The sequence below is a fragment of the Triplophysa rosa genome, linkage group LG1 (assembly GCF_024868665.1).
Source record: "Triplophysa rosa linkage group LG1, Trosa_1v2, whole genome shotgun sequence".
NCBI lineage: Eukaryota > Metazoa > Chordata > Actinopteri > Cypriniformes > Nemacheilidae > Triplophysa > Triplophysa rosa.
The window spans coordinates 32,324,242-32,352,032 of record NC_079890.1 but is presented as its reverse complement, the minus strand read 5'-3'; the positions used below and the strand labels follow the sequence as shown (position 1 = coordinate 32,352,032).

The following is a 27,791-nucleotide window of genomic DNA, read 5'->3' as shown; positions in this document are numbered from 1 at the left end:
CACAAATAGAAGATATTTGAGTATTAAGAACTCTAAGAACAGTGTTGGGTGTAACTAGTTACTAAGTAATTAGTTACTGTAATTACGTTTCCCTTGAAAAAGTAAAGTAAGGGATTACTCTTATTTTTTCTGTAATTTAATTACAGTTACTTCTGATGTAATTAAAGTAAATACTTTGTGTAATATGTGTGTATGCAGAAGAGGAATTTACATCAAAATTCAAAGTAACTTCAAAATCCGTGCTTTAATGTATAATTCTCACATTTGTAATGAATAATAATACTTTATGTAGTTTTATATTATTTATTTGAATGAATTAAAAGAGTCGTTTCATGTCTATCCTTGAATCACTTAACTCATCAAGGTTGATATAGGATATAGAAAGTAATTAGTAATAAGTAATTAAATACTTTTTGAAGAGAGTATTTTGTACAGTAATCTAATTACTTTATTGAATGTGTAATTAGTAACTAGTAATTAATTACTTTTTCAGAGTAACTTACCCAACACTGTCTAAGAATTTATTGTACTGATGCTGCTGTGGATCTCAGGACATACCATGATATTGGCCATTATGTGGAAAGGAATGCTTTTATGGATATTGTTAGGACAATAAAGGGACTTAAATATTTAGGATTTGAATGACTCCAGTAAATAGATGTAGTTTATCTGTAATTCAGTTATTTGCCACTGCTTACAAAAATTAGCCATTGTTTTACATTTGTAGTAAAATACTACTATACTTTTACTATAGAAACATGCTTAATTTTCATATTGGAAGGTGAAACTTTATACATTTTTATGTAATATTTAATATTAAACTAATATTTGTTTTTCATATTTAGTGTATCTTAGAACAATATGTGACTTAAATATGTGAACAACATGTGGCAAAAATAAGCCTAAATGTACAAAGAAAAAAGATCCAAATATAAATCTAAAATAAAAATGAACTTCCTGTTCGATAAGAGCAAAAAAGATGAAACCAAGTAAATCATTTTCATTTTTTAAATGCGTTGGTCATCACTGAAACCACTTCAAGCAAGCACATGCCCGAAGTATGCGAAGAAGGGGCTTCGCAATGGAGTGACCGATCCAGTTCCCGAATCCAACTTCCGCGCTTTATCGCACACTCTGCGTTTATGGTTCAATCCACGCGGATCTTTCTCCTGGATTTCTTGGCGCTTCCTCCTCCTGTCCTTTAGTTACATTGTATCTCCCTTACTCAAAGGAGAGAGGGATCTGAGACTTAACTGAGGGGAAAAATGAATGAATATACGTGAAAATGGACGCGCCGGGATGTTGGATTTATCGTCTTGGAGTTTAAGAAAGACGCGTTCGAAGAAAGCCGCGAGATTGAGATCCTGTGATGCCAGTTTCAGGGCACTGTTTCCATTTTTGAACGGGATCTTTAGAAGTGTGATGGCTGCAGTCCAGCGAATTGCTGGCCTTGCCTTTCTCTAGTTGCTGGATGTGTTGGGAAGTGCACTGCTTTGGGATCATTTTTGGAATTCCGTGCGCAAATCCAGAGGCCGTTCCACTCTCCTCTATGGAATGTACATAAGTATTCTCTGGATAGGGGTTTGCGTGTGGGGTAAGTGGCGCTGGGATTAAAGCATTTCTTTTGTGTGTGTGTGTGTGTGTGTGTGTGTGTGTGTGTGTGTGTGTGTGTGTGTGTGTGTGTGCGCGCGTGCGTGTGTGCGTGCGTGTGTCTAATGTATATGTGTATATGGGTAGGGGGTGGTGTTTTATTGGGGCAGATGGAGACTGGAGGTGCTTTAGCCCGTTAGCTTTAGCTCGGTTGTCATGCTTTGCTCGTCTCGGGCAGTCATTTCCTTGCGTGTAACGCGAACCAATGCATTTAAACCGCGCGAGCGTTGCACGAGGTGCAGCGCTTTATTATTCGATTCGAGTAATCAAGTAATGTGAGCGATCTTAACCGATTATTCGATTTATATTCTGCGTTTTGTCACGGATACAGTGGTTATACGAACAATTAACAACACAGATACGTTACTTATTTGTTTGTTTATGCTGGAGTTTTAGTAATAGTAGCTCAGTTCTGTTGTGAATGTCATTGCGTCCAAGTCAAAGCGCATCGGTCTCAGTTGTGTTCACATTAAGCGCTCACTCCAGGAGTTCATGTAAGCACTTACACCTTTGTTCATGTTAGCCTTGTCGTATTATTGCTTGGCTAACAATGTTTTGTTTCCTATCAGCACAGTGTTAAAAACTAATATTATCTGACCTTATTTTTGGACGAGGTAACATATTTGATGTATTTTGTGTACTGTGTGATTTTGAGAATAATTCTGTACATTGTAGTTATTAAAGCATCACAAGGATGTGCAGTACAACAGTGACAACACAACCTTGGTTTTATTATATTAAACGTTTTTAACCTACAACAAGTTTTTTTTTTACTGCTACAGGTACAATCTTATAATGGAACAAAATTGCACCTTCACAGCACCTTTTTTTCTGAAAGTGTGCTAGTGTCCAAAACATGAAATGACTTACTATGTCCGTTTTGTAACATTTCAATGTTAAGCGTTCATATGGCTGCAGTTTGTAATAACTGTACGAAGCATATGGTGCATTAGTTTTATCGTTCTGTTGACAGGCTAATATGTTGTTTGTTTTATTGGGAAACTTTAGGTTCTTATTAAGCTTATGGTAAATCTTTTCCTTTCGCTGTCCCTCACCACCCTTAAATCATCTCCCGTGAAAATGTTTTTCTTCATCAACATTAGCATGACATCTTTGTCACTTTAGAACGATTTTTCGCTGAAGGCTAGAGGGTAATTCATGTCACATTTTCATAACACCTTTAATCGTAATCCTTTATTTTGCCTCATGGCACTAAAATGGGCCATATATCATGCTAAATGTAACTATCACAGTGTGTATGTGAATGAGTACTATAAAGATCATATTCATATGGTAATGTATTTGTATGGGTGTTTTAACCACCAAATATAGGCAAATATATAAAATGTCATTCCATATTAGGGGTGTGCGATATTAGCAATTTTTGGGGATTTCCGCATAACGATAAACAGGTGATCTTTTGCATTCTATAGTCTTATGCATATATTGTACTTCAATACAAAGAACATTACATTACCATATTGAAATCATATTCTTTTACATATTGTTTGCTTTTTTGTGTAGGATGGCAGTGTAGTGTAGAAATGAGTCGGCAGGGACTCACAGAGTGAATCTATGGCCTGTATCTCAGACAGATTGTTATCACTTTCAGCTGTTCAGTGTCTGTAGAATTTAGTTATATCTGCAGGGTGAAGTTAGATGTTTACTCTGTTTTACGTTCAAAAGGCTCTTGCTCAGGTTTGCTCTCTGTTCTTTGTTTCTCAGTTCATTTAGCAAAGTGCCTTCGCCTCAAACAGGCTTTGAAAATGAAAGATTTCTCATCTTGTGTTACAGTACTTTAGTCCTAGAGAAATCAATAGGTCCAGGCCAGTGGGACCTTACAGCTGGAAGAAACAGGTTGCATATATCTCTTTAATGTTACTTTGAATGCTTTGACAGTTGTAGAGGCATCATACAGCGATGTTGTGCTCAGTTCACCTGTCATTCACACATTTTTATTGCTCGTTTCATGAGTGCTCACCCAGATGCAAAGAAAGCTTAGTCTGCTGTTGTATTTATGCCCGGTTTCACAGACAAGGCTTAGGACTAGTCCCAGACTAAAATGAAAGTTTGTCTTGACTGAAAATAAAATGCCCAGACCTATCTTTAAATATGTAATTGCCATTGTAATGTTTTTATCTAAGGCATTTTAATAAAAATCCTAATTTAACCAAGGCATAGTCCTGGCTTAAGATAAACATTGTCTATGAAAGCGAGCCATGGTGTATTTAATATTTTGTAGGCGATTAAGATTAGCTGACATTGTTATTATCACAAAGATTTTTTATTAAGCAATTAGGTTTTCTAAGAACTGTCAGTAAATCAGTTTTGCCCCCACTGCTTCGGTCATGGTTAAATGAAAGTCTCAAATAAATTGGATAAAAATCTATCGGTGAATCAATTACAAACACTCATTAAAGGAGTAGTTCACTATAAAATAAAAATTTCATGATAATTCACTCACACATGTCGTACGTGTGTTTATTTCTTCTGTCGAAAACAAATTGAGGCTTTTGAGAAAAGCTCTCCAGGGTTCTGATCCATAATTATTTTATAATGAGCTTCGTTGTCTTTCTCGTGGATCAGCATTGTCGTGGCTGTTTCACGAAAATTCACAAGTTTTTTCTGCAGAGCATCATATCAGACTAAGGAGAGCAACATGCAACGAGTCCGCGTTATTTTTGGGGCAACTAGTTTGACGTGCACCATCAGTACTACACGGTGCGCGTTTCATTGATTTTAAACACGTACGATAGTTCTGTCAGAGTTTACAATGCAGAAGCGGTGTGGTGTCATTTGCCTGTCAAATTATCTCTTTACAGCTTTAACAAATTTGAACAGAAGTTCAGAAAAATATGAGAATGCACTTTACTTGTAACTCCTTTCATGCATACTCTGAACTTATCGGAAGGGAGACAGAAAATGAACTGATTCTAACCCTACCGGTTTTTTATGATGCATATGTAACGGATCTTCTAATGCTTCTGCTGCCTGAATGGATGTTTTTGTCCGCACGCAGGTTAAAGTTGCAATGTGCTGGAGCTTCAATGAGTCCGTGCGGCTGCGCACGTGACGTGTGCAGCTTAAAGAGGACATTGGTTGTAATATTTCTGTACCCATGCTTTACATTTTTAATAAAAAGTTGCCTGTCAGTAAACAGTAATTAGCGGACCCCTTGCAGTTCCACTTGCAGGACCCCCGGTTGAAGACCCATGATCTAGTGTCTTTGGCTTCTCCCTGCCGCTCACTCACAGACGCAGACAGAGAGAGGCGTTTCTTGCACTGGGAAAGCGAGACCTCATGCATGACATTTTCCCACTGAATGAAAGCAACGGTTTATCCAAAAATATGCTAGGTTTGTTGTTATACGTGTCTTCTGAACAAAAGCTGCTAAAGGGGTCGGAGAAGTCGCTAAATGTAGTGAAAGAGTTGCAAACTTAGCCACAATGGCCGGACAAATGATGAGTTAATGGGAAACAATGCATCACTGTAATTGTGGTGGGTAGGGTTGTTCCGATTGACGATTTTACCGCGACGATAGTCAGACATATCGGCGATAGCTGATTCCTTTGACGTAGTTGGCTCTTTGCCAATATATGTTGCAAATTAATTTTAATACAAACACGCATTGCGCATTTCTTCGTGCAAGAGAGCTTGCAATGCACGGTGGCTTATGCTTTTCCTCACGCCAGAGAGAGTTTATAGTGTGGAGATTGAGTTTTCCGCGCAAGAGAGAGCTTGTAATGCGCGCGGCTCTGGCTTTTCCTAGCACCAGAGAGAGTTTGTAATGTGCGGTGAGTTTTCCTGTAGTCTTTAGATCTGCCCACTGTGAAAGAACGACCATCTGGGATTATGTAGAAAAGGCATGCTCATCAATATAGGGGCCTAGATCAAATCAATACAGTATTTTGTGTTTGGTTCTGTGTCATCTTGGAGGCCTATTGTCTTCTGGATGACATGAGTACAGTAAAATGACTCCATTGTAGTAGAAAAGCATTTGAGTGGCCACAAGACAAAAAATGTTTTATTCCGAAGTATTAAGATATCAAGATTAATCCTAAGAGTATCACATCGACCATTGAAGATGGTAGCACAGTCAATTTAACAAACTATGTAGACAATGAAATAATAATTTACACGCAATGCTTCTATTTGGCTTTCATGGCGATCAGAGACTCAAATTTAAATTGTCGTTTGGACTCGAGCAATAAAGACTGATATAAGCTCTGGCTTATTCTCCAAAGCCCTGAGCTCGCTTACTTGATCTACTGTTAAGCTTGGTGAAACATTTCAAACATGGATAGATTTACATGAATTAATCTGATGTTTACAAATGTAGCGTGTATGTGTCATTAGAACGTTGGGGTCATTTAAGTTGTTTTGCAGCCTTTGTTTGACTGTGCAGGACCTCTTATTATCAGTGTGGGACACATTTTTTAAAATTATTTACACTATCATAGGTCAAAGTGCATGAGCCTGGTGTTAGCTTCTTTGGGCCATATAACATGGATGAGCGGAGGTGACGTACATCAAGGCTTTGGCTGTGTCCAAAATCGCCTACTTCCATACTATATAGTAGTATGTCCGAAACCTCAGTATGCAAAAAACAGTAGGCGAGAAATACCCGGATGGTCTACTACTTCTGCCGAGATTCGTGAGTGTGGATCGGATGGACACTTATCTATCCCATGATGCTACGAGAGCTGAGCAACGGTCAAATTTCAAAAGTAAATCAAATAAATATTGTGTAAAACTTCAAGGCGGACTTCCGTTTCTAATGTAAGTGCCAATAAATAAATTTCTTGTGACTAAATTATGTTTTTATCAACGCTCACGTGTAGGATGTTGTTAATACGTCATAGGTTAAAGAGCATACGGGTCACATGACCATAAAACATGGCAGACGCAGTATGTCCAAAATATATTTACAGTATACTACTCCCACTCATACTATATAGAATTTACTGTTTTAACGGCCGAGTAGTACTTATTCAAACTCAGTACGTACTGTCACAGTATGCGATTTCGGACACAGCCTTAGATTTTACTGATGGACTGGTATCAGACATGTCAAGTTTCATTTCATTTTTATTATTTCTGTGCTTTTAAGTAGAAACATAAGCTCTTAGCTCCACATAACAAATAGCTACCAGAGATGACAAAAACAACTACAATAGCATAAATAAATCCAGAAAATGGCAAAACGAAAAGGCTGTAATTGTAATTGTACTGCAATGCATGCTGGGTGGGAGCTCACAAATCAGCAACATTGTTTAATGTGAATTTGTTTGTTCTCTTTTAGACTAATGTGGACAACTTTTGGTCAATATAAGATTTGAAACACTAGAATAATGACTGCCAAATTGTGTTGTTTAGAGTTGGTCTTTGGTGTGTTTTCTTTATTAGTAAAACATTGTTCACATTGCACACATTGGGCCTCATTCGTGAAACATTCGTAAATATATGACTAAATTCCGAGTAATTTGTGCGTAAAACAGACCTTCCCGAAAACTTTCCTCCGGATTCACAAATACTTCGTAAACGTCAGATCTCATAGTAAAATGTGTGTATGTTAATGAATTCCAATCATTTGTAAACAGGTCGCGCATGCACGCTCACTCACAATTAGCACAATCCCGCCTATGATTTTACGGCTACGCAAATTACGTATCTAGGAATGCTGGATTCCTCTGGAATTCATTCTCTGGTTTGGCTACATTGTATTGCATGAATGCATAAGAGACTAATAGGCTATACGCTTACCAATAAATTAATCAATTAAACTGTGTCCACCAAAGTGTTTTTAGCCAGCTAAAATAATAATACCTAATGCTCTTCTGAAAACGACCAGCTGGTGGCGCCTGAGAACGCTTTGGAGGCTCTGCGCCAGTGCGCGTTATTCCGTAGATGCGTTGGTTGGCTGTGATTTAGAATATCCGCACCAGTTAGCCTACTTGTTATTAGTATCTTATTTTTGAAAAATATTACTGAATATGAAAATGCAGTAATAATATTAACTTCTCCATCGTTGTGTATGATGGTTGGTCAATATAGTGTTTGTCCCGCCTCTTTTCCACTGTGATTGGACGGCTGTGTAAAAAAGGACAGTGACGAGCTCTGCGTTTTACCCAAAGTTAAAAAGTAAAATTGATAAAAGACAAAATAACTCGTGAAATATCATTAGGATACATAGTGCATCAAAATGCAGTGTCATCAGTTTGTCTAAAATAATACAGAACGTTACATGCAGTTTTACGCACTATTTACACGTGGTATGGAGCAGGCTTACATTTTTTTCGTACCAACTAACATTTTGAAAATACGAACATTTTCATGAATCCGAAAATTTACGTCAAAACGACTTTACGAACGATTTACACAAAAAATCGTTCTGCCTGTGTTTCATGAATGAGGCCCATTGTCTTACATTGGTTTATGTAAAGTGTATAGATGTTAAGTAGAATATGGAAAATGCTGACTGACTGCTTAAAGGGATAGTTCACCGAAAAATAAACCCTCATGTCGTTCCAAACATGTATTTGACTCTTCACAAAAGAAGATATTTTGAGGAATTACTCTCTGTGGTTTTGTGTCCATAAAACGGAAGTCAATGTGGGCCTATGTTGTTTGGTTACCAACATTCTTGAAAATATCATCTTTTATGTTCTGCAGAAAAAAGAAAGCCATACAGGTTTGAAATGACATGACGGTGAATAAATGATGAAAGACTTTTCCCTTTAATATTTTACATATTTGCGTTTATATTTATATTTAGGATTTATAATCCCTCTTTATGTCTTTCCTTTAGGGCAAAATGTGGGCGACTGGGAAGTTGACATCAATACGTTGAGGCTGCTGTTGTTTTTCTTCACACAGCGGCGGTCTGAGAAATCAGGCATTACTCTGACAAACCTGGGCCGCTGGCACTAAAATGTCCCTAAGTGGTGGCACTGCAGGCGGGAAAGGTGTGGATTCGAATGCGGTGGACACTTATGACAGCGGTGATGAGTGGGATATCGGGGTTGGAAATCTGATTATCGACCTTGACGCTGACTTAGAGAAGGACAAACTCGAGATGTCTGGCACCAAGGACGCAGGAGCCATGGCAGCTCCACCCAGCGCAGTTGCGTCTCTACCCGACAATATCAAGTTTGTTAGCCCTGTGAGCGCCCCTCAGGGCAAAGAGAGCAAATCGAAATCCAAACGCAACAAAAACTCTAAAGACAATAACAGCAAGTCTCCAGCTGGAGATGGAGGGAAAAAGGACAACCAGGGACGGGCCCAAGGTGAAGTTACCGGTGCGACTGGTGGTTCGGGGGGTGGTAACCCCGCCCCTGGTAAAGGCGTAGAGAAGGGTGCGAAATCCTCTCGCGGTGTACCAAACAACAAAAAGGAAAAGGAAGTATCGAGCGGGAAAAACAAAAAGGAAAAGGGCGAAAGCGGACCGGTCGCAGTCATTGCGATTGAAAAGGACATCGTCGCCAATGCCCAGGCTTTTGGAAGCACGCGCAATGCTACGTTTGACAATACGCAGAATGCGGACATGGGTGCAACGGAGCAGCATGGGAATAATGCCCTGGAATCTGTTGGAATTGTTTTGCCGCTAATTATTAAATCAGAACCCGAGGAGCTGGACGGTGGCGAATGCAGAGCTCTGAAGAAGGTGAAAAACGAAAAGGTAAGCACCGACGGCCCGCTTGTGCATTTAAACCATTTAGCAGCTAATGGAAAGTTTGGTATTGAAGTATTGATAACTTGAGTCAATTATACCGACCTAGATGCTGGAATGCGAGTGAGTTGTTTCTTCTTGTGCTAGCTCTCGTGGGGTTTATGAGGGCTATCGTTGTTGTAGGTTCTATGTGCTTTTTCTCATTGGCTTCTTTTTCACTTTTATTTATCAGAGATTGAAGAGGCAGAAGGTAAAATGGAGAAAAAGTAGGGGCAGAACAGAGTTGCTGTCCAATTCTTGCATCACCCAACGTTGGCTTTGTTTCTTAACATGTCGCCAACTCTAATCCATGCTTATTTTTATATTTTTCACAGAACAAAAGACTTGTCACATTTCTTTGTTCACTTACAGAGTGCCGTTTGAAAAATTTGTGTTCTGTTCATGCAATGTTCAGTAATATGGTAACATTATTACATTGCACGATTATCTGGCCTGAATTCTTGTTTTCCGGTCTGAGAAGAGGAAACTTTAGGACGGTTTGGTCTGCCCCCGTCTCTTAATCCAATGACCCAGCGTTAAGGTTGTTGGGAAGGTTCACCCCACTGTCTTAAACTTGCAGTGGGGGTTAAGGCCTGAAGGAAGGTTTTATAACTGCTTGTCTCAAGCTTTCAATCGGAACAGAAAGCTTCAGGGATCATTAAAATTAGGAAGGAAATTCCAATTAAAGCTTTAAATCCAGTTTCAGATCCTGAGCAGAGAAGTCATTCTGGTGTATTTGTTTGCAAGACTCAACAAAAACTTTCTACTGTCTCCGTTGGTCCAGTAGTTCAACATTTTCTTGCCCTTTCAACATTTTTCACAGAAATATCACAGGTGAACTGTATGTTATTAAACTTTTAGGCCCGGTTTCACAGACATGGCTTAGCCTAAACCAGGACTATTGCCTGGTATTAAGATGCGTTTTGGTTGATTGGATCACAAGTGCACAACAATAAATACAGGTGTAAATGGGGTGTAAATCATTTTGAGCTTGTCTACTTTCGACCACTTCAAGAGGTAGTTGAAACCACATGCGTTCGAACAGCCACAAGAGACCGTCTACTCTGCATACAGACATAATGCGTAAATATTCTGGAACAAGCGTTAGCCAGACAGGATTTAAACTTTGCTGGCTAAAGTCTAAAAGTTTGGTTTAAAGAAAAATAAAACGTATCAACCACAATGGGACTCATTCACTAATAATTGCGTAGATTTTACGTATTTATACGCACATTTGAACTTCTCAAGAAAACGTTCCGCCTAATTAACAACATGTGCGTATGCACACGAATTTGTTCTTAACATCGTCCTAATGTTAGTGAATTTGGAGTATTCTAAATGAGCGGCCGCGTGCACAAGTTTAGTCATTTGCATAAAACACACCCAGTCCATCTCCATATTAGTAGGGATGCACCGATACCATTTTTTAAAGACTTTTTTAAAGTACGAGTACCGATATTTTTTTTCTGGTACTCTGCGATACAGATACCTATAACCGATGCCTGTATAATGTACAATAATGTTAATAAACCAGTATTTTACTGGTACATTTTCTTTTTTTCTTTTGTTTTTAGGTCTACTTAAATTTAAGTACTATTTTTTAATCAAGTTCTATTTTTTAAGATAAGTAGCACAATTTTACTAGCACATTTACTTCAGTTTACTAAAGTAAACAATATACTCTGTGGTCAAATTATAAAAAAATTAAGGTGGGTGGTGTGGTAAAATGTGAGTGTATTATAACTTGTTCAAGTCAACTGGACTTTTATTTTGACGGGAAGCCGCAAAGAGCGTTTGTTTAAGTTAACCGGACTTTTATTTTGACGGATCGCCGCAAATGCTGTTTGTTTATGTGTTCGTGTCCTCGTGCAGTGAAACGCTGGCGTTGAAAGCTCCACAAGCACAATGTGTTCAGTACACGCAACCACACCACTCTTTCACACACGGTAACGTAAAACAAGCAGAATACATATTTAAACAGTATCTGAATATTTAGTTAACTGTTACGTTAGCTGTTAGCTGTTCAGCGCTAATTTCTTGTTAGGAAATGCCTGGATTCCTCGATTCCGTCCGCGTTTTCCGCATTGCGGAGTCATAGGGCTCTATGTATGTCACGTGAGGTATCGTTGTGTCGTTACGAGTACGAGTATGAGTACATGAGCTTGGTATCGGGCCGATACTGGTATCGGTATCGGTGCATCCCTACATGTTAGGGCTTTCTGCTAACCTTTCCTTTACCACCTGTCATCACTTAAGTCAAAGATACTCCAGGCAACCCTATGTGATGCAGTCTACAGATGCACACTCGCAAGTAATTCCAAGTGCGCAGTCAGTTCATACACTAAAAGACCTTTTATACAGACACGCAGTTTACATAGTTCTCGTTAGCCGGCTGTAAAAGCGCTGTTATTCAGAGAAACCTCGCAGCTTGAACTATAGTCTAATGCAGCTTTTCTTACAGAGAAAGACACTGGTGATTTTCCATACGTGTATTGTCAGCTGTTCCTATTTTTTTCTTATATTTAGAATAAATTTTAGTACGAAAGTTTTAGTAAATCATGATTTGTTCGTGAAAACATTCGTACGCAGGTTTCACGCACAAATTTGAGAGCCAATGTTTTCTCACCATTCCAGCTTTCTAACACACACTTACAGAGTCCGGCGTGGTCTGTCAGACCAGATATAAAAAACGCTGCTCTCGGTATGTTTTTTTTTGCTTTCTCTGGATTTTATGCACTTAGTCCATTTAACGAAATATCTGAAAAGCCCTTGTATTTATACGCCCATAAACCCTCTCCTCGAAGAAATCAGGACCAAAACGCATCCTAATACCAGGTATAAACAAGGCCTTAGTTAAATTAGGATATTTAACTCGCTTTTATAAAAATGCCTTAAAAAAAAACATTACTTGTATGTATCTTGAGACAAAACAATGGCAGTGACATATTTTAAGAAATGTCAGAGTAAGGTATTTTCAGATTAGACAGCTCAAACGTTCATTTTAGTCTGGGATTAACTTTAAGCCTTGTTTTTGAAACCGGGCCTTTGTTTTACAAGAAGGTTTCAATAAATATGTTTAAAGGAATCATACGACAGGGCTAAAACGAATATTATCGTTTGTTTTAGATGTAAAGCAATGTGTATACACTATTTAAGGTTAAAAACGCTGTATTTTCCACATACTGTACATGTTTGTATCTCCTCTTTGCCCCGCCTCTCTGAAAGGCGCTGATTTTTTACCAAGCTCATCGCTCTGAAAAGTGAGGTGTGCTATGATTGGCCAGTTAACCAGTGCGTAGTGATTGGTCGAATACTGCAAGCGTGTGACGGAAATATAACAACCTTACCTTATTCGGAACATCATGTTCCCAAGCAATTGTACTGACAGGTGATAAAATGTCATCGGTACTTTCCTTATCAATTCGAGCCCGAATCTGATCCGGAAAATGAAGATGATCAAGCCGATACATCAACTTCGCCAGCGCGACTTAAGCAGGACGTAAAGGATTGGTAAGGTTTTAAAAAAAGATATTATGTTAAATAGTTAAAAACTATAACTAACTGTTTTACCTTTTATATACAACGTTATAAAGATTTACTTCATGTCTCGTTGCGACTCAACAAAGACAATAAACCCCATTATAAACACGACATTTGTTTCCTCTAGTGGGAACATTATTACTGATTATTAGGACATATGTTGTGGTTTTTCACGTTGCGCGCGTGTCTGCATTTGCAGATCACACAAAGAAACAACATGCGCTACAAACACATGACAAACTCAACTCACGTTAGTCCGTAACAAAGTCTTTTACAATGAAAATATACTTACAGGCTGCGAATCTGAAGCGCCAGACTGTCCTTGCGAAGTTGTAATGGTTGGAATTGCCACACAAAAGCTGATCTCTCCCAGGTTCATGAAGCAATCATCTGTGAAATGCGCTGCACACACTTGAATATTCGGATTATATTGTTCTGGAACAGTATTGTAAATAAAATGTAACAAATCGTTTTTAGTCGTCTCATCTTTTTTGGAAGGGCAAACAAAGAGGCTTTCTTTTGGCAACAAAAACACAGCGGCGGCAACGATACAATGAGATTTAAAAGTACGGCCACGTGGTTACATGAGGCGTTTCAGGCAGGTCTGGGTGAGCATTCGCTTTTAGATAGAACGCATCTTTTGTTCCGACACTAATTTTTGCAATTTTACGTGTCTAATACATCCATGGGCAATTTATAACACACCAAAGACATAGAAAAACACGTATTCGCACCATATGACCCCTTTAAACTTAAAATGTGTGTCTTAAGATTTGTGCTGTGTTCTGCATTCTGTTGTGTTTTGTTTAACCGTTTTTTTACGCATGAATCCGTTTAAATGCACTCACTGTTTTTACGTTGGTCTACTGTTTAACAGAAGCACTTCACATGCAAACTCCACTGACAATTCTGTCGGTCGGCTCCCTCAGCCCATTCTTATTGCTGAACGATGGCTTCTCTCTCTTACACTGGCCCTTTATCTGTGGAAAATGTGATGTAACTTTTGCAAGTGTACTGTATATTATCCAGACAAAAGAACAACTGCTTCACTATCGTTTGCCCAACATTGAAATTCTAGTCACCATAAAGACTGTTGACGTTCTTGGAAATAGTTTAAAGCCTATTTTAAGGTCACTCCCTATGTGTTTTTGTCTTTTTAATGTCATGCTGTGACAGGTTAAATCTATTGTAGATAAGATCTTTGGCCATCTTAAAATGATGAAATTTCAGAACCCTGCGATGCAAATGCTGTTTTGATTACCCAAACGCTATAAATCAAAGGCAAATCCTGTACTTCCCCCTGAATGTCGGTACAAAAAGATCTTGACTTTCTGGGGATATTTAACAACCCACCCCCGGGCGTCTGTATGTTTGTCATTGGCATGAGAGGGTGTTTTTCAACTGAGCATATAAAACGTAAAATTTGCCTTAAAATTAAAATGGTTCTTTGTCCTGTATGTGGAGCCCATTTATTGATCCATGAGTTTAATATTTGTTCTGTAATGGTTAATTTTTTTTAATTTTTATTCCTTGTGAAAATATCCCTGCTGAAAAAAACAGTAGAACCATGCCCAAAACACAACAGAAAATCTAATGGTTTTAATGGGAATTGTATTGATTTTAATGGAAATTATTATTGTTTACTGGGATGTAATGGAGTCTGGTGGTGGATGTTTAATCCTATTAGAAATTTCTGTAATGGTTTCTATTGGATTTCTATTGTTTTTTTTTCAGCAGGGATGTTTACCATGCTGAAAAAAACTATAGAAATCTGCCCAAAACACAGTTTTATGGATATAATGGGAATTGTCTTGGTTTTAATGGAAACGTATAATTGTGTTTACTGGTATGTGATAGATTTTGTTGATGGGATGATGGCAGAACTTAATCTTATTGAAATAATGCCCAAAACAAACTACAAAAAGCAATTTTGTAATGGTTTTAATGGAAAAAGCTAATGGTTCATTATGGTATTTTAATGGAAACCTTTAGAATTTCTGTGATGTTTCTATTTGGTTTCTGTGCCCTGCTGAAAAAATCAATAGAAACCATTAAAGAAGTTATAATGGTTTTATTGGTTTTAAGGGGATTTGTATTGGTTTAAATGGAAACTGTAATGGTTCTACTGGTATGTGATGGATTCTATTGGTGGGATGTTAAATCCTACTGGAATAATGCCCAAAACCCACTACAAAAAGGCATTTTGTAATGGTTTTAATGGAAAAAGCTAATGGTTCATAATGGTATTTTATTGTAAACCATTAGAATTTCTGTAATGGTTTCTGTTGGGGTTCTATAGTTTTTTTCAGCAGGGTTATGTTTTATGTAAAGCAAAATCTCTTGTTAAGCATTGAATAACATGTAAAATATAGTGTATTTGAATGTTAAATGCGCAAATTACTTCAATTTCTACTAGCCAGTTTACAGCTATTTACAAATTGTATTAGTGCAGGTATTCGTTAAGTAAGCCAGTTTTGCTTAAATATTTGCAAGACATGATCCTCTTCAAGGAACTAGGTTATTTTACCTGCCTCTAGGGTTGGTTTTCATGGTATTCGTGTTACTTGGCACAAAATCACGTTCAGTCTGAGCAGTTGAGACTGAGACATATACAACCGATTTAGCTGGTGACGCAACCTGCTAGAGGCGTTCGAGAAATAAATGCAAGGTGGCAACATATGAGCGGTTAAAGCAGTCCCATATTTGGCAAACAAAGCCCTTTGGTAGCATGTTTCCCTTTACATGGTGTTTTCGAGCATGTCTTGTTGGATGTTTGAGCAGCGAGGTGGAGGAGGGGAAGCAGCGAGCTCGCGCTGCTAATTCAACTCATGAATGGCTTGAGCAGTGAGAACAGCTGGCCTTCATTGTCAGCCAGCAAATTTCTAGCATGCCTCATTTCACTTCTCAATGTGAGCAGAGAGAAAGCTGGAGGGCTAAGCGGAGGGCGGTAAACAAACACGCAGATAAATGAAGATAAGGAATGATCCGAATGAATAAACGAGAGCGAACTGTTGAATGTCTCAAGTTGTTGGTGTTAAAGACACCATGGCATGAATACAAAATTGTTGTTTCGTGTCTTTTTGTTTCGTGTCTGTTCGCTTTGATGTCGTCTGCTGCTGTTGTGTACGGCATAATTGTATCTGAAATATTTTTGAGAGTTCGTGGAGAATGGACAAAAAATACTGATGACTCATCATGCACTCGCAGGCTGTTTTTGTCCAATCAGAAGCTGTCTAGAATGAGCCACCCCCTATTAGCACCTACTTCTGACTAGCAGAAGTAGTGGTTTGTGCTATGAAGTCAGCTTGTAGGTTTTTCGCAAGGGGCTTCTCCGTTCTGATCTGGTGTTGAAAAAGTGCACTTGACGGTTAAGGAAGGAGATCAGGGAACAAATGACCTGGCTAAATGAAGCACGGGGTGGAGGGGGGGGTTGTTGCTTTGTAAGTGGATGAAGTCTTTAACTTCCTACACACAAGATTCTCAGCACTTCAGTTGCACTGAGCTGACTGAATCAGGGTCTGGTGAAGTGAACACGGCTGCATCACAATTTGTAAACTTTTAAGTTATGTGGGCAGTTCCATGCTAATGTCAATCTTAAAATGGAAAAATAAACATTTACCAAATGGGTTCACCATACTGATACGTCTGATGTCAATATTTGGTGTTTTAAACGCCCATGTGAAGTCATTTTTTTGCGTGTTTTTAAAGCATAGTCACATTCTTAACTGTCCATATTCCTTATAAATGGGCACATAAAAATTAAAACGCAACTATTTTAAAGGGGTGATATGACACGGCTAAAACGAATATTATCGTTTGTTTTAGATGTAACGCAATGTGAATACACGATTTAGGATTCAAAAACGCTGTATTTTCCACACACCGTGCATGTTTGTATCTCCTCTTTGTCCCGCCTCTCTGAAACGCACAGATTTTTTACAAAGCTCATCGCTCTGGAAAGTGAGGTGTGCTATGATTGGCCAGTTCACCAGTGCATAGTGATTGGTCGAATACTGCAAGCGTGTGACGGAAATGTAACGCCTCTTACCATATTTGAAACATCAGGTTCCAAAGCAATTTTACTGACAGGCACGCCCACCTTACTTGCGTATACATTTGGGCGGTCTTAGTCGAATCATACCACGAACTGGGGGTGTGGTTACACGAGGCGTTTCAGGCAGGTCTGGGTGAGCATTCGCTTTTAGATAGAACGCATCTTTTGTTCCGACACTTTAATTTTTGCAATTTTACATGTATAATACATGCATGGGCAACTTATAACACACCAAAGACACAGAAAAAAACGTATTCGCGCCATATGACCCCTTTAAGTTCTTTAAAGAGCCAACCCTTCTCAATTTTGTTTGGTATTGCTGCTTCCGGTTTGTAAATCTTAATTCACAGAAATCCTACAAAGTATGTTGTCTCTCAAAAACAGGCATCCTTTTTTGTCACAAACAACGCATTCATTTTTATGTTTTTAATTAGTAAATTTGTGCATAGACATATATGCATATATAAGTTTCTGATGTCTGGACTCTATCATCAGGGGTTTAGTAAAATAAAGACAGCTGATTTAAAATATGGGTAATAACAAAGTCTGTTTACGGAAGTTTGCAACGCCTCTTCCGGGCAGCTATTGACATCATACACCGCAAAGTCCCTGGTGTGAAATGTACACCCTGGTGTATATGAGTCCGTACCTACGGGTTTACAAATGTACACTGAAGCAGAGTCTTTCTGGTGTTAAATGTTAATTTATTCATGCAGTTAATTAATCGATTGATTTCACTTTACAAGTGATGATTGATCTTTAGTGATGACACCTGCTGTTCATGATCAGAGTCCACTGAAGAAGTGAACAAGAACAGGAAAAAAACGTTTATTGTGACAGCCCTAGTATCCAAGATACTCAGACATATCGGCGATAGCTGATTCCTTATGATAGTTGGCTCTTTGCCAATATATGTTGCAAGTTAATATTACAAACGCGCATTGCGCATTTCTTCGTGCATTAGATCTTGTAATACACGCAGCTCGGGCTTTTCCTCGCGCCAGATAGAGTTTATAATGTGCAGGGTTTGAGTTTTCCGCGTACAAGAGAGCTTGTGATGCGCGCGGCTCGAGTTTTTCCTTGCAGGAATTGCTATGCGCGTGAGGGTTTAAAACCAGAGCACGAGTTTGGCAATCAAGTAATAACAGCGCACGTGGGCGTCAATGACGCATTTGTATTAATGATATTGACTTACAGCAATAGTTTACTTTCTCTCGTTTAAAGGTTGATGTAAGAAGTAATAATGTTGCCAGCTGAACTGAACTTACACTGTGATAGAATGCTAATTGCAGTCACACACGAACATTTTCTAGCAACGTAAGCTTCTGTTTTTGTCCACAAATCCAGCTTGTTATAGATACATGCGTAAATTGCCCCGCCCCTCGATACTATCGTCTATTGTGTATCGCGATCCACAGGCTGGCGATAGAACGATCTGACTATGGAGAATATTTCCCAACACTATTACACATTTAAGCTAAGGTTAAATAAACTTGCAGTGCACACCATCATAAAATATGGAGTATAGTGGTTAGGGTCATGATGTTTTAGTAGTTTTTTAGTAGAAATTTTAGTAGGCTTTCCTGTGGCTCAGTGGTTAGAGCATGGCGCTAGCAACGCCAAGATCATGGGTTCGATCCCAGGGATTGCACATTCTCAGAAACATATGTAAAGTATAATGCAATGTAAGTCGCTTTGGATAAAAGCGTCTGCCAAATGCACAGATGTTTTACAGTATACAGTAAATGTACATCAGTTTTGTTCAGTTTTTATTGTCTGCTTTTGGCATCTAATAGAGCACTTGGACCTAAAAGCCAAGGCATGTGAAGTCACATTGGAGTATACTTAAACAAGGGCACTTTATTTTTAACATACAAAGCTGCAGCTAAATTATCACAATATCAAAGTTTTGTTAAATTTCATTAGGAGGTGCCACTACAATAGCAAAAAGTTCCCTGTTTTGTTTTTTAGGTTCATACATTTGAAAGCATCATTTCTTGCCTATTTTAAACCACTTAAAGAATCAATCTAGAACTGTCACAAGTGCCTCCTTTTTTGTAACACAAGAGGTCATGCACCAAAAATCCACTGGAAACAGTACACTAGCCAGGCGCGTTAGCATACTATTTTTAACATGCTGTGATTTGGGACACACTAGTCCCATTTTTGCATACTGTCTATGACACTCTTTAAATATATCTGGTTTTACTAGTCAGTAAAGGCATGTGGTCTGATTATTCAAACCGTCGGCACTGTTGAGTAATGAAAGTGGTAATGATTGGCTGTTATCTTGGATTGTTTTGAAATCATGCGCTGCACATTGTTTTGTTGCTTCATTTTTCCTTTTCTTTCAGTGAAAACAGCTGCTGTATAAACGAAATGAAAATGATTGGGGCCATTATGAACGTCTTTGTAAGAGAACACAATTGTAGTTCCTTCCCTTTGACAAGCACAAATGCTTCAAGCACTTGGACAGCTATGGAACGTGAAGCATTTTTGTTTACGACCAAGAAAATCACAAGATCTCGTTCATTTGAAAAATGTGTAGAAAGCCACCACTCAAGGTTGCTTAGTTTTGTGGTGTGATTGACATCTTTGTGCTATGGCTTTGTGGCTTGAGTTTCTCCTCGTCTAATGGGGTTAGTGTCATGGAAAAGATCCTTTTAAGAAGATTAGGGGGTATTGTTGAAGATTTCAGCAACAGAATGATTTAGGATTGCCTCATGCGGTAGACGTTCAAGGCTCCGTCTAGCACTGCTGTCGTTCGGTCTATTCATAATGTTGTTGAATGTTGTGTGATAACCACTTCTGGAAGTGGTTAAGATTGTGTGTGTTGAGTTTGAATAGCAGAGCGGTTTGAATCAGGCTTTTTAACTAGAAATGTATTTTGTCAGTGCAGGTTGTGGCTGATAATAATGGTTACGATTTACGTTAAGTGCTTTAGGTGGGTTAACACATCATGTTGAATGCTTCCTCATTTGCAAGTCGCTTTTAAAGGTCCAGTGTATTAAATCTAGCTGCATCTAGCGGTGAGGTTGCAAATTGCAACCAACGGCTCACTCCACCCCTCCCTTTCGAAGCACTACGGAGGCTGACACAGGGCTAAGATGTTGCCACCTTTCTGCTTTTTTGCCGAAGGAGATAACGTATTAACAAAACACGCTCTGTAGAGAAGTTTGTCCATTTAGGGCTACTGTAGAAACAACATGGTGAATTCCATGTTGGGGGACCCGCTGCATATGTATATAGAAAGAGCTCATTCTAAGGTAATAAAAACATAACGCTTCATTATGTATGGTCTTTATACACCTCTGAAGACAAGACATAGTTAGGTTTAATATTGCATTTCTGCTAATAGATCCTCCAAAAAATTACACATCGGACCCTTAAATAAAATGTCATTTTTATTGACTGAATGAAAAGTAATTGATGTCACCAAACTAATATGCATGTGTATGGAAGTATTTTAATGCCATTAGTCTTTGAATAAAACAAGCATGTGGAATTACCACTAATCCAAAATAAATCTATTGCATTACCAGTGCTTGCATTTTTAGAGTCTGTAATTCAGTATGGTTGTATAGTTAAGCTGTGAATATTTCAAATTGAAACATTTCACACACAATTTCACCTTGGTAAAAAATTCTATAATCAAAATTCACCTTTTGAATTTTATTTAAAATATTCAACTTGTTTTAAAATACAACCTTTAATTTTCGAAATTTTCGAAAGACAATTTTCAGTCCATATGATTTCGGTTTAAAAATTCGCTTCCACAAATTCAGTGGTTCAAATTCGGCTTGAAATTCAAAGTTTCACATCCGGGAATCCCAGGAGAAGCAATAGAGTGCTGAATCCACCGATGCATGATCTCTACCTGCTGCCTGACCGCTTCACCAGCAGGTGGTGCAAGTCGGTTCTGACGAAGACCAAAGCAAGAAATGCAGATACTTTTAAATGCTGGCCGCACAGTCCACTCATCTGCTCAATTAAGTGAAATTATTTGTTCTTATAAATCTCTTCTTATGCATCATCAAGAAAACAGTTATCGAAGCTTGTACTGCACTGTAAAACTGCTGTAGTTTATGCAGCAGGTTTGCCAGTAACTTACTGTAATATAAACGCTTATAGCGTTTTTGTTCCACCATGCCACCATGGTAATGTTGTGGATATTCAGCAAAAAGTTTGCTTCTCATTCAGTCAGCATAAGTTCATTTAACTGAACTGTAGACATACATTTCAGACACTTGCATTTCGTGCTTTCTCCGCCAAAGCAAATCCTATTAGGTTTCAGCATATCTTGACTTCTGTCATTTAAAATTCATAAATTTAACAATATGTTGACTTATTATGTAAGCATATAGATGATAAATTATACTAAATCATATAATTTTGTTTTATATGTTATATTAGTATCGGGTAAGCTACACTTAAAACAAAAGTATATAGCCTAATATAAAGGCTATATACTAAATACAATGCGCCAAACATCAACAAAACTGTATATATATTCCCAGTGAGCACTCATTGTTTTCTGACCAGTAATTAAATATATTTTTCCACTGCTCAGCCATGTAAGACTTGTGTTGAAGTGCATGTTAGAGGTCCTCATGGGCCCCAGTGGTTTCAGGTCTAAAACTTTGACAAATGCCTTGGGCACGGGTCGAGTCCGATATGGCATCGGTTCTCTGGTAGCCTAATTTAAAATGATTGTGCTTTTACCAAATCGACCCGAAAAGACTCGAAAAGATTAAATCAATCTTATGGTTAGGTAAACAACATATATTTGTTACGCCAAACTTAAGACATAATTAGGTTAATTAGGTTTAGAGTGAGTGAGTGAAATTCTGGCACTTCATTAACATACAGCAACTCACTTTGCACTTTGGCGTGTAGTCATACTCGCATGTCCGTGTGAGGCACATTATTGTGAAAGTTTGTATCGTTGTGCTTAGAAAACCATCTTACAGCTGTTAGATCCATAACGCTGTGAGGTCTCTTGCTTGGCTGCAGGCTGTACACAACGTTTCAGGTCTAGTCGGGTTCTAAAGAAAGCTGTCTATTTTATCTGGCCTGCGTGTGGCTAAAAGATTAGGTTTTATGTCTCGTATAAAAATAAAAACGACAAACGTCTCCACAATTGCACAACATCCAGCATTTTCCGTGAGTTTCAATTTAAAACAAGATCATGTGACGAAAATAAAAAGAAAGCTTGTAGAAATTGCTGCTACAATATACAATATAAACAGATGCACATAGTGGGAGAGTCCGCGTTAAAATCAGAGTGGCTGTCAATAAGCTGCTAGTTGAGATCAGCTATTTGACTGCTATAAATACAAATAAATGTCCTGTAAATGCTGATGATGCATAAGATTTATGTGAATATGATGTGCTGAATGAAAACATAACTTAATTCCTTCAAGCCAGAGCAGGAGGGCAGTCAAAGTCTGAGCATAATAGGCCTATAGTGTCTGTCTGTGCGGACTGCTGGCAGTGCAAGCGTTAGTAAAATTTCTAAAAAGAAGATATCAATGAGAACAAATAATTTCACTCAATTGAGCAGATGAGTGGACTGTGCTGCCAGCATATAAAAGTATCTGCATTTCTTGCTTTGGTCTTCGTCAGAACCGACTTGCACCACCTGCTGGTAGAGATCATGCATGGTGGAATCGGCGCTTTATTGCTTGTCCTGGGATTCCCGGATGTGAAACTTTGAATTTCAAGCCGAATTCGAACCGAATTTGAATTTGTGGAAGCAAATTTTAAACCGAAATAATATGGACCGAAAATTGTCTGTCGAACATTTAATTTTGTATTCTAAAACAAGTAGAATTTTTTAAGTGAAATTTAAAAGGCAAATTTTGATTATTGAACTTTTTAACGGTGAAATTGTGCGTGAAATGTTTCAATTTGAAATATTCACTGCTTAAATATACAACCATATTGAATTGCAGACTCTAAAAATGCAAGCACTGGTAATGCAACAGATTTATTTTTGATTAGTGGTAATTCAACATGCTTTTTTGCTTCAAAGACTAATGGCATTAAAATACTTCCATACATGTTAAATTTGCCTTCATTGACATGTGACTGCCATTGATGTGTTTTTGTTTTCCATAGTAAAACATGTGTGAAAGTCAGTCTGATTACAAAATTCTGCACATTTCATAGCTTTTTTCTCTTTGGTAATTGCAGTTTGCACAACTACGTTCTTGGGTCAAAGTATTCCATTTTTCCCCTTACACACATTCAGCTGCTGTTTATTCCAGTATTTCTCTTTCATTATGGGAGCTGTTTATGAATTGAAGAGCTCTACAGATCAAATGCCGTCACCGTGCAGGTGCTGAGGGCGAGTCTTTCACAGTAAGACCCAGCTTCTCATTACGCCGTGTAACGCTTTAGATGTTTTATGTGGAGAGAACGTGCTGTGCAATATGTTTTGCTGCTTGAGGGCTGTGAAGTGCAGATGTGAGATGAAAGGGTTATTTTCCCATAAGCCCATGTTCCCATAATCAATGTCAGCCATGAGCACAACGTCTCCACAGCTCCATAATAAATAAATATATCAATGAGAATAAATCTATTTCTAATATTTACACTGAGCTTCCGTAGATGTTGTGTAACACTTATAGTTAGAAGTAGTCGTTGGGGAATTGCTTAAGAATTGGGTTTACATTGTAGGCTTAAATAAAAACACTTTCCAGGGAAAATATTAAAAGCAGATTTAGGTTTAAAGGAACAGTTCACCCAAAAATAAACATTCACCCAAAAATAAACATTCACAAAATTTGAGCTATCATCTTTTTGCTGCATAGTACTTCATTTTTTTTTATTCGGTATTTTGTTTTTTGGTAACTGCTAAATGCAAATATAAATAAATATAAATAAATAAATATTGTTTAAACAGGGTTTTTCCTGGCTCAAAATGAGGCTGAGGTGGTGCCATCCTGATCTTGTACACACACACACACACACACACACACACACACATAGGCCTACTGTACCTTTAAGTGGCTTAACCAAAGTGACTTTGAGTTTGACATATTAAAAGTTCTAATAAAATTGGATAAAAATGACAATTATTAAGTTATATAAAACATTACTTTTATTCAACAAAACAGAAATGTTTTTTTAATCAAATAAAGCTTTTTTATCATTTGAATTAACTTTTCAGCCCACAATAGCCAACTGAATTAACCAGTCTTTCTAAATGAGCAAAGCTCATTCACATCTTTCATTGTCTGTGGTTCACTTTAAATGATTCAAAGATCTCTTATATTCGCTAGTGACTGAAAGTTCAATAGTTTAAATGAATCGGTTCAAATGAGTCATTCGTGTGCGAGTCGTTCTAAACGCAATGTGCGTTCATACTGGCGAACTCGCTGTGTACAGTTTATGCTGATTCAACGGCCCAACTGCACAGCTAAAGACATTACAATGATGTACATCATGTTAATTTAATAAATTTCAAGAAATTAAACGTACTTGGATGCAAAACAAACAGCCGTGAAACACAGGCTGGCTCTTGTTCTGTATCTCTTTTTAGCGCCTCGGTGTGCTGATAACGAAACAGCGCCTCCACTGTGGTGTAATGTTGCAACTGCAGTTACAAATGACAGTCTGTTAAATGCCCGCAGCATTTCTTGTGAAGACTCGCAACATAATTTGGGCGAGAGCCTGAGGCGGCACGACATTTGACGGAGGCGGCCGCCTCCAATTTCTCTATGCAGGAAAAACCCTGTTAAAACAAGGCACATTTAACTGAGAACTGTAATAGTAAAAATTACGATTTTTCGAATTGTGAACTTATTTTTAATTGCGTTAAAAATAAATACCATTAAATCTTTTGGAAATGTTTTGCAGTTTTCTTAAATTGTTCCGACTGACGAGACTATCAGCGATAGCTGATTCCTTAGACGATAGTTGGCTGTTTGCCAATATATGTTGCAAATTAATATTACAAATATGCTTTGCGCATTTCTTGTGCAAGAGAGCTTGCAATGCACGCAGCTCGGGCTTTTCCTTGCACCAGAGAGAATTTATAATGTGCTGGCTTTGAGTTTTTCCACGCACGAGATAGCTTGTATTACACGCAGCTCTGGCTTTTCCTCGCGCCAGAGATAGTTTGTAATGTGTGGGGTTTGAGTTTTCTGCGCACAAGAGATCTGGTGATGTGTGCGGCATCGGGTTTTTCCTTGCAGGCTCGGTTTTTTGTTCCTTGTTTTTTAATGAATTCTGGTATAGATATGAAAGCACACGATAAGGCAGTTAAAAAGTGTTCATGTGTATTTTGCTTTATTCTTCTTTCCGACTGCACAGCGCTTGGAAAAGATTAATTTCATTGCTGAATGGCCAGCAGTCTTGGGCTTTACTCCAAAGCTGTGAGCTTGACTTCATCATAAGAGCCTCTAAATGTTCAATCAAATGAGATGAAGTTGGCAGTCTTGCCCACTGCTGTGCAACTATTGGCCAGAAACTGTGTTTTATCAGCTGTGTTAATCTGTACGTGCTGTGTAATGTTTCTGTTATCATACACAAGCACTGATAAGAGTGTTTCATGTGTAAATCCTGCTTGACAGTTTAGTCATGTCAGTGTAGTACCCGACCGCAACTGATTGATGCTGCTTTAATGCACCTTGTGCCGGTACATTTTTCTTGATGTTGTTTGCGCATGGTTGAAGGTTTCACAGATCACTGCGGTAACATAAACAGAATTAGTTATTAAATAATCACTCTGCCTTGTCCTCTTTATTTTTTTTAAGTGGTTGAACTGTGTTTTGGTGTAATTTACAAAAACACCCACCTTCTAAATCTCTCGAATGTCATTTTGCTATCCTAATTGTTCCTTGAGGTATATTGTATTGCTTTTAATGGGACAGTCTGTGCACAAATGAAATTCTTTCATCATATTTTTATCCTCATTTCATCTTTTCTCATGTTTGTCTGTTTTTTTATAGTCTTTCCTTTTGAGTGAGCTCTTTAAATGTATTCCATTGTTTGTATTGAATTTTGTATGCAAATGAAGATCTTTAAAGGGTTTGGTGCAACAGAGCAGTGAAACTATAGGTGTTGTTAAGTATTGATCTCTGGTTCTGTAAAATAGTGTAACTGTTGTGCTCATGCCAATAACTGTCCTTTTTAGTTAGAATTGCTGATGTTAGTGATTTGTTTTGAGACTAAATTAAGTAGTTGTAATGATTCTCATTGTGTCACTGTACGCTGGGCTGAAGAGGATATATATGTTTTTTTATTAGCCCTTGTGACTTCATTGTCCTTTGTACAAAATGTAGTTCCAAAATTTTATTGGCTAAGCCGCATTCCAAAAGTGCTTGGTAAGGCACAAAGCTTTATGCTTTGGCTTCTTTTAGAAATGCTTTTATTGGCTGAGAAAAATATGAACTAATCTGGCAAAATTGTGTCCGAGTCACTTGATATTAGTACCCCAGCACTCATGCTTGAATGATATTAATTTATCATAAAATGTCATGAGAACTTAATCCTAAGCACTTGAACTTTCTTATAAATGTAAGTTCACTGTTTATGGAATGTCAAGGTTTCTTAACGTGGCATTTGCTTTAAAGAAGCTTAATAAGTGAATACTTTAAAGCCTGCAGCCTGATTTATTCTGTGTGAATGACAGCCTGCTACAGGAGAGCAACGGTATTTGTTCCCAAACTGGATGTTGTTGAACAATATAAATCCACAGATTATTGGTATCCTTATTGGTATTGATATTGGTATCCTTGTGTGTAGTAATTGTTGTAAACAAGTGCTGTTACCCATAATGCAACATGGCTACATTGTGACGTTGGAAATCTGGTAACCATAACAAGGGTAAAATTTTATTCAACTGTATTGAATCAAAATGCATAGGTTAGAGGTCGACCTGTTGATCGGCCGGCCGATTAATCGGGCCGATTTTTTGGCATTTTTTTATTAATTGGCATCGGCCGATTGTGCTGCAAATAACAGGCAGATACATCTGTGAGCAGCTAAGCAGTGTTGTGGAACCGGCGACGCTGCCTCTTGCGGCAGAACACTGTGATGTCCCCCTCTGCCTGCTTTTTAACTTTTAACTTTTTAACTACCTGATAACTTCACAAGAAAACGGTAAGACTTAAATTCTTTTTATCCTTCGTTCTTAATCTAGCCTTGTATATTTCATTGATTAAATATGATGCGAGTAACTTTTTGGAACTCTATTGTTAACGAGCCTTCAATCACATAGTTTAGGCCAGTGGTTCTCAAACTTTTTCGTTGTAATGCCCCCTTTGTGTAGAGTGCATCGCTTTGCGCCCCCCCAAATAAAGACTTATAATCTTAAATGTAACATTTTTATTTAAACAAAAACATATTCGGTTATACAATGCTGAAACATCAATTCTTTTGTCTGGTGGTCTTATTTTTCTGATGTTTGATTGCATAAAATCTATGATCAATTTCTATATTTCATAAAATGCCACAAAATCTGTGGCCCCCTGGATCCATCTCGGGGCCCCCCCAGGGGCCACGGCCCCCAGTTTGAGAACTACTGGTTTAGGCTACATATATGCACAGGTACCAAAACCTGGTGACGAGCCCAGCGGCTAAATTATTACAGTTGTCCGCATTGTATAGCTCGATAAACTCCGACGTTATCAATCTGCAGCCTTGTTAAAAGATGAAACTTCTGGCTAAAACGTGCACGTTAACCTTCCTGCTTAAATGTGTCTGTGGGTCAGACTCTGTTTATACTTGGTATTAAGGTGCGTTTTGGTCGATCTTTCTATCAAATGGACAAAACTAGTGCACACAATCCCTTACGAACATTTACCATGGTTTTAATACAGTTAAAATTGA

The 27,791-nt window shown here is 38.1% G+C and overlaps 1 protein-coding gene across 1 annotated transcript in view; it reads left to right on the top strand.

Moving 5' to 3' along the window:
- Positions 1–1,014: 1,014 nt before the first annotated feature.
- Positions 1,015–27,791, top strand: part of znf609b (zinc finger protein 609b) — a 64,114-nt gene continuing 37,337 nt past the window's right edge. The window contains exons 1-2 of the mRNA XM_057336231.1: positions 1,015–1,594; positions 8,459–9,328. Coding sequence (XP_057192214.1) covers positions 8,582–9,328 — 747 coding nt within the window. The 5' untranslated portion in view covers positions 1,015–1,594; positions 8,459–8,581. The remainder of the gene's footprint in view (positions 1,595–8,458; positions 9,329–27,791) is intronic.